General features: G+C 52.4%; 1 protein-coding gene across 1 annotated transcript; it reads right to left on the reverse strand.

The window, feature by feature from the left end:
- Positions 1-3435: 3435 nt before the first annotated feature.
- TP53RK (TP53 regulating kinase) lies at positions 3436-7494 on the reverse strand. The gene is made up of 2 exons (XM_054644615.2): positions 7091-7494; positions 3436-6579 (listed from the first exon to the last, which is right to left on the reverse strand). The coding sequence occupies exons 1-2, from the start codon at positions 7449-7451 to the stop codon at positions 6101-6103; spliced, it is 840 nt and encodes a 279-aa protein (XP_054500590.2). The 5' UTR covers positions 7452-7494; the 3' UTR covers positions 3436-6100.
- Between the last annotated feature and the right edge of the window lie 599 nt (positions 7495-8093).

Raw genomic sequence — 8093 nt, forward strand, 5'->3', positions numbered from 1 at the left:
TTTTTTCTTTTTTCCTTATTAAAAATAAGCAAACACAACCAAACAAAAGGTCAGCGGCGCGGAGCGGGATAGAGCCATGGGAAATAGCGGAAAAGCAGGAGGAGAAGTCTTGGCTCACACAAGTGCGAGCTCCAGCAAGCAAGCGACGAGCCTTGACTGTACCCTCGGTGTCCTGTCGGGCTGGACCTTAAGGATGCTTCACGAGTCAAAAAGAAAACACAAAAGCTGCCCAGTTTGAAGTCCGAGGGTGGATTTTCTTGCCAGCTCTGTCCTGTATTGGGGCCATCAGAAAGAAGATGGGGGAGTATGTGGGGCAGGACAGGATCCCCTCTCCTGACTGCTGTGAATCTCAGCAAGTGCTGCAGAAGCTGCTGGTCTCGTCTGAGCACAGTGAGAGGCAAACAGCCCAGGAAACTGAGCTGCTCCACTATCAGGATGAGCAAGATATCAAAGCCAAGGGAGCTGCTTTTTACACTGCCTGGATTCTTGCAATTGAAGGGGTAAACAAAGCTGAGTGCTGGGGAGAAAAATGGGAAAGCAAAGTAACACCCTCAGTACTTCAGGAGCATACTCTGAGTGCCATATATGACAGAGAAACCTCTCCATTTCACAATTAATCAGCTTTCTGGAGAGTTACTCCTCCTTGACACCATTTCCTAGATCATCAAGGAAGTTGGAGTCAAATGCACTGTTTTAAAAAGCAGATGTGAGAAAACCTCATCCCCCTTATACAACCCATGAATCACTGGCACACAGGGAACAAGAAATCAGAATGTGGTGGTACAATCAGCAATAGAGACAGTACTGTGCTCCTGGTCTGGATCCACCTCCTGTGTTCCCCTCCCTCTCCTTAACAGCCCAAATGTAATTTTGCACAAACAGTAACAAATCAGTTAATGCCCACGGCCATCCCGGGCAGGGGTTAAAGGGTGGCGACATCACCACTGCGGCTCTTTTCAAACAGCAGAACGGACACAAAAGCTTTTGCCGGGCACTGCCGGGGGCCGCTGGCAACGCGAGGATCCGGCATCCGCCTGGCGCCCGGCCCCGCGCTGCCCTGCCCCGCTGGCAAACGCACCTTGTCCCGGGGCCCAGCAGAGAGCACAGGGCTGGCCGAGAGAAATCCAGGAGGATTTTTATCTTGCTTCTCCTGAACTGCTCAACAACATGAATACAAGGTTTTCATGGCCAAAGTAAATGGTGGGAGATTGCTCTGCTGCCTCGATGCTACAGCAGGCTGTGGGAGGAGAAGCTGATCCATTACTTGGGTAGTGGTGCATGATGGAGAGGATGGACAGAGAGATGCGTGAAAGCAAAATTCAGGCCAGTAAAACAATGGAACTGCTTAAAACAGGTTCAGCTTACCCAAAATACCCATCAGGCAGAGACTGGGAGCCCGTGTTCTAGTGTGTGCCACATGCCTGACCAATGGAGCTCTACAAAATTCCTCTCAAAATCAACCTTTAAAGTTAAAAAAAGCTTCAAAACAATAACAACGGGCACAGTTTGTTCTTCCTCTTACAAGGACACACATTTCTGGCAGTGTGGAGAGCGAGGGGACGGGCAGCACGGTCCCTGCAGTGGTGGCTCCGGCCGGGACAGCCCCAGCCCCTTCCCCAGCCCCACCCGCCCCGCTCGGCTCAGCCTGCAGAGCTCCCCAGCCGAGCCCATTGTGCAGGGGCTGCACGCTGGTTCTCCCGGCCTTCAGAGGGGAATTAACGTTTAATTAGTTTGTTTTCTTGTAAACTCCACCTCTACCACCCCATTTCCAGTGCCAGCTGCAGCTGCAGCTGCCCTGCCTGTGCCTTCTCTCCATCACTGGGCTCAGACCACTCCTGGGGTATTACTTAAAGTAAGTTTAGTTTATTGGCAAAAGAAAGGTGCTGTGAAGTGCCCAAAGGGACCACAGAGGGACACAGTTTGTGCTTGGGCCAGGGAGGGGCTTTATTTATCTGTAGTGACCCTCACAGAGTGAACCCTGAGTTGCAAATGTGCTTTTATGCTTTTATTGCACTAACTTGGTTTTCTATCAGCAGTGATAGGAGAAGAGGCTTGCAAAAGGTTATCAGTGTTCTGCATCTTGCAAAACTGGAAAATATCAATTTCCTGCAGACATCAAGGCTTAGACTATAAAAAAGCTCACTGAAAAAAGCTACACCATATATCTTGTATGCATAGTTTTTACATTTACACACAGTAACTGCCATCACAGAGCAGCCACTGTCCAAAATTCATGGCAACAGCATTCCCAGATTATTCAACAGTGTCTCCATCCCTGTTCCTTGCTTGTATGGGGTTTTTTTTTGATGTTTCTTTTTCTTCTTAGTGCTCCTCTAGGTCTCCAACTCATATTTATCTCCAAAAATCCCCTTAGTTCAGTTCTGCCTCCATGGCATCAGTGGGCAAAACAGAACTTGGTCTTATTGCCAACCTAAAGTCAGGCTGGTTACTAAGAGCTCCCCACTCCCACCACAGAAACCACTGATGATGTCAGATACCAAAATAAACAGAAAAGGCAACTCCATCGAAAATCAGCAATTTCCTCAGAAATACTACACTGCACTTTGTGCTGACAAAATGTCTCTATTTCCATTTAATTTGTCTTTCTCTCATTCCTTTCATTCCTCTTTCCACATCTTACTGCACCTCCTTGTATTCATGGCATTTTTGAGTGATATCCAGGTGTACAGCAAGGTCAAGGAGGTGCTGGGAAGACTCTGGAAATGAAGCTGTTCCCAGCAGGCCTGGAGTTGACACCCTGAGACAGCAATTCACTTTTAAAAGCAAAAAGATTCAAGCAGTAGAAAGACCCAGAGTGATCTGGGTTTACAGTTTCTCTGAGTGAACTGTACATTCAGCACACAGCTGTAAATACATTCTGCTCAAAGGTTTTCCCTGAACATACAGATTTTCCTGCTGCTAGTGATGGTGGCAGAGGGACCCCCAGTGGCTTTGTGCACCACCAGCCACCTTTTGTTACATCCCACAATCTCAGGGTCCCCCCAACAGGCAAGCAAGAAGGTTTTGGAGGGGCTGAAGGACAACAAAGCCTTAGGGAGAACAGCCCCTCTGGGTAGGACAGGACATCACCACTTCCACCAATGTGGGCTGCAAGGACTTTGTAAAAAGTCAGGCAAAACTCTGGAAGAATATTGGTGGCTCAAAAGTGGATTTGCAGCAGATAAACTATTCAGGAAGAAAAAAAGAAGAAGAGAAGAGAAGAGAAGAGAAGAGAAGAGAAGAGAAGAGAAGAGAAGAGAAGAGAAGAGAAGAGAAGAGAAGAGAAGAGAAGGGAAGAGAAGAGAAGAGAAGAGAAGAGAAGAGAAGAGAAGAGAAGAGAAGAGAAGAGAAGAGAAGAGAAGAGAAGAGAAGAGAAGAGAAGAGAAGTCCTATTTACCTTACAAGAATGGACATGCACTGCACATAAAGCCTGAGTGTTAATAATGCAATGGCAAATTATTTTAATAACAACAATAATAGTAATTGAAATCTCTGTGCTTATGAGTACAGAGATGCACAGAAAGCTAAAACAGCAGCATGCCAAGCTATTCCCAGCCAACAAAAACTGGAACCTCCACCTGCCCTGTGAACCAGTCAGGGAACCAGTGGTTTTCATCCACGGAGGTGCTGCTGCAGACACAACTCGTCTCAGCATCACAGAGTGAGTTGGAAGGGAACCCAAGGATCATTGAGTCCAGCTCCTGAGGGGCTGATACAGCTGAGGCTGCAAGAAGATGTGGGGTGGACACTTTGCATGTCCAGAGTGTCCTTTTTGCTGGACATGAACCTGCTGAGATTTTTCCACCTTCAAACAGCAACAGTTCACCATTCTCTACAGCAATCCATCTGACACTCCAGGCTGAGCAAGAGGAAATATCAACAAGCCCTAACACAGATGTGGAGAAAGTAACACTTATATAACAAGGAGGAGTTTATCACGCAGTGAAAAAACAAAACATTTTGCTTTTCATGACCAGTAATGTCCTGCTTTGTTTTGAAGCTCCATCCCGGAGCTGGTTTCAGCAGAGGCCAGTTCAGCAGTCCCTGCTCGAGGGGCAGTCCCACGCACAGCTCCGCGGGGGGACTGGCCTGGCCACAGGCTGCCGACCCAGCGCCGGGCACCGCGGATCGCCCTGAGCACCGCCCGCGGATCGCCTTTGTTTCTGCTCCGCCGTCCCGCAGGGAGAGCCGCATTTCAACAAACACGGCGATAGCTGGAAACACGCTTCTTCAAAGGGCTTTGCAAACAGAACTCAATCCTGGCATCACCGGGAGAGCGCTGTTTGTACAGATGGGGGACGGCGGGCAAGGGGGTCAAGGCTGCCGCCTCCCCTGCGGGGCCGGCACTCGGGGCTCACATCCCTCATTTGGGGACTTGTGAGCTCACATCCACCTGCTCCCACCGTGCCATGAGGCTCCAGCAGCCCGCGGGACACCGGGGAACACCGATCCGAGTGCCCGTATGAGCTCGGGATGGACCGATCCGATCCGAGCGTGCCCGTGTGTGCTCCAGACGGGCCGAGGAGCAGAAGATGCAGCAGCAGCAAGGCCTCCTCCAGCCCCGCTCTCGCGGCACGCCCCGGGACACGCATGCACTGAACAAAACACGGCAGCGGCAGGGAGCAAGCGTGCCCGGCGCGGAACCAAAGCTGTGGCTGGGCGGTGGAACCCGTGCCCCACACGCCGGGGTCGGGCACTCGCCCAGCGGCTTTTCTGGCAAGAGGTGAAATGCGCGCCGGGCACGGGCAGCCCGCCGCGCCAGGACACTTGCGGGCCGCGGGACGCGAACCGGGCACCTGCGCGATCACGGGCGGCGGCGCTGCGGCGGCGCCACCGCGCGGAGTGAAGCCGGGGCTGCGGAGGCGCCTGGTGGTTCTCGGCGCCGCCCGTTCCGTTCCCTCTGCTCGGCCGCGCCGCTCCAAGAGGGCAGGGAAAGCCCTGATCCCTCTGTCCTGCCCGGCAGAGCAGCTCCTCACAGCTGCCTCCTCCCCAGCCTGATCCGTACGGGACCGGCCCGAGGCTGTGCAGAGGTAAAGGACTCCACTCCCTCTTTTCCACGAGCGGTTTCAGAGAACAAGGGAGTGCACAAAAGCACAGAGGATCTTCCCGATGGATACAGACTGCCCAGCACAGCAAATTGCCCAACAAGAAGTTCACCGTTTCTTTGCATCACTACCTGCAGACAACGATGCTCCCACATTCACACCCCAACCTGCCCACAAAACTGATCATCTCCTAACCCACCCACTGTGGGGTATGTAAGATTCTTCCCTGGCACACCTTCCATTCACACTATTAGACACAGTAAGCCAGAAAAACGAAGTAATATAGAGAAAACATTACAAGAAAAAGACAATTACCACCTACCTCTGCCAACCACCTACCTGGGCAGGCAACAGCAATACCAGCAGTCCCCCCTGTAAAGCTCCAAAACAGGAAATTTACAGCAGGCTTCTTGCTTAAAGTTTCCCAGTAGAAAACTACTCTTAACAAATTAACAAGTTTTATACTTCTTTCAGACAGTACTATTGACTGAGACTAAAAAAAGACAATTTACTACCAGAAGAAAATAAAACTGGTTTATGTTTAGTATTATGTTTGGTATTTCAGCATTGCCCATGTTCCAGAATTCAGTTCTGAAAATTTTCAGGATATGTTGAGTCATTTATAATAGATTTAAACCCTTTGTTGTAAAGTCTTCTGAGAAAAACAACACACTTGTTTTTCTCAGTTACCTTTTGTAGATGCTATTTTGTAGTCTCTGAAATAAGAACCTCCCACAAATTTATGGTCTACAGGCCAAGAAAGATTGCTCTGAATGATTCTAACCACACAAAGATGAGTAGAATGACATTGCAAACTATTTTGTATTAGAAATATTTAACATGTAGGACAGAAGTGACCTCTAATTGTTTCTCCCTTGGCTGTGCCCCAATCTCACAATTACTTTGGTTACTTGATGACACTTAAAACTCTTTCAAGTTTATTTATTTGAAGACACAGTTATCAAAATAGTGATCTTTGAAATAAAACCGACTAGAAATATAAATAACCCTCTTTGCAAAACCTACTATTTCTCCATCCCTAACCCCACTCTCTTCTACCCAATCATGGATCTCTTCCTCCCCCTTAGCCGAACCTCATCCAGCTTTTTGATGACAGGACCAGATTTTTTAGACGTGGCTGCGTAGGTCTTTAGCAGAGCTTGGAACATCGCTTCAGTATCTGGATGAGTGCTAATGAAGGCTTTTTCCAGAACATACAAATCAACTCCTTTATCCTCTGGAAGACCTGAAATAAAACTGAGTCCAAAGTCTATCAACACCAGGTCCAGCTTCTCCGTGGGTGGCCGCAGGAGGAGATTGGCAGTTGTGAGATCCCCATGGATGATATCCTCATCGTGCATCCTTGCTAACAGCTCACCCATCTTCTCTGCTAACTTATGGAGGTCGCTGGTATCATTCCCACTCTTTTGTACTGAATAAATATGATCCTGAACAGTAATTGAGTCTACAATATCTTCAAGATAGATGGAGTTGGTGACATAATCCACGAAGTAGACCACTGGCGCTGGAATCCCTATTTAAAAGAATAAATCAAATGCCAGCAGTTAATTTACACAATTCCCAGCTTTATTTTAACAAAACACAACCGACAAAAGCCTTAAGCAGAAATGCCAGTTAAGATCACACCCAGCCACTGGTGATCCACCCCTTGGAGTGGCCTGGCCAACACTCAGTCCAAGCCATCTGCACAGCCCCGCATCCTTACACGGACCTGGCAGCTCAAACCTTTTGACAGCCCAGCCCCTCCTGGGGGAGCCTCCCCGATAAAACACACTCTGGGACACACCGAGGGCAAGACGAGCTTCAGGGGCACTCTGAGGGAGCAGAGCGCGTCGCCCCGGGCTCAGAAGCCCAGCATCCTTCAGGATGGCGCTAAGTGCCTGAAATCTGCCCTGAGCGACCTGAGGAGCCGGGGTGCTGGGGCTCGCATTGTGTCAGTCCGTGTGTCCTGCCCCGGGGTGTGTCTGTCTGTCTGTCCGCCCTGCCAGGCAGCCCCGGCCCGGCCCGCCCGCCCCCGTGCCCACCTGCCCGCCGGCACCGCAGCAGCGACCGCGCCTCCTGGGCCATGCGCCGCCGGCTGAGGCGCTCCTCCAGCGCGGGGTGTCGGTAGCGCTTCGGGACGCGGAGCTTGGCCACGGCCGCCCGGCCGAGGAAGAGCCCGCGGTACACGTGCGCCTCAGCGCCCTGCTGCACCAGCCGCAGCCCCGGCAGCGCCGGCGGCGCCGGCGGCTCCTCCGCCACCATGGCGTCGCCCGCCCCGCACTCCGCACCGTCCGCGGCGGGGCCCGCGGCTCCCAGCTCGGCCCCCACGTCGGCCATGGCAGCGCCCGGGGCCCCGGCCATGACCGACCGCGCACCGCCCGCCTCCGCCTGGGTCGCCGCCATCGTTGCGACACACAACAGCGCATGCGCGGGGGCGCCTGTTCGGTAGCGCTCGGTAATGTCCGGCCATACTCGGCAGCGCTCGGTGGGCCGTGACGGAAAGGTACGAAGTGCCGAAGCGCCGCCCGGCTGTACCGCTCGGCCGCCCCCGCTATAACGCGCCCTGCCCCGCTCTGCTCCCGGGGCTGCCGGCGCTGCTTCTTCCAAACCCCTCCCTGTGCTTGCCCCCGGGAACCCTGCTGGCCTCTGCTTGCCTCTGGGTAACTGCAGCATGGTGGGACTCGTTCCCGAGCATCCCCGAGCCGGCGCGCCCTCCCGTGGTTTTGCCGGTGCAGGAGCGAGACTTGCAGCTGATCCAAGGCTCTCAAGGAAAGATGTTGGATGTGTTTCTTCCCGAGGTGTCAAGTGGGAGCTCGTAGTTCCCCCGAGGTTCTCCCAGCATCACTGTGGAACCCCCCTCCGGGGTTCCAGGGATGTCCCATCATCCCTGGGACACCGCAGTCACCACTGCAGCATCACCATGGGGGCTCCACCTCTGGGACACCACCACCAGCATGGTCCATCACTGGCTGTTTCGTGTGCCAAAAGCCTCTGCTGGAGCCCGTGAGGACCCACTGCAGATGCCCAGGTGTGGCTGGGGTTTGC

Source organism: Agelaius phoeniceus, chromosome 17, assembly GCF_051311805.1.
Source record: "Agelaius phoeniceus isolate bAgePho1 chromosome 17, bAgePho1.hap1, whole genome shotgun sequence".
NCBI classification, from domain to species: domain Eukaryota; kingdom Metazoa; phylum Chordata; class Aves; order Passeriformes; family Icteridae; genus Agelaius; species Agelaius phoeniceus.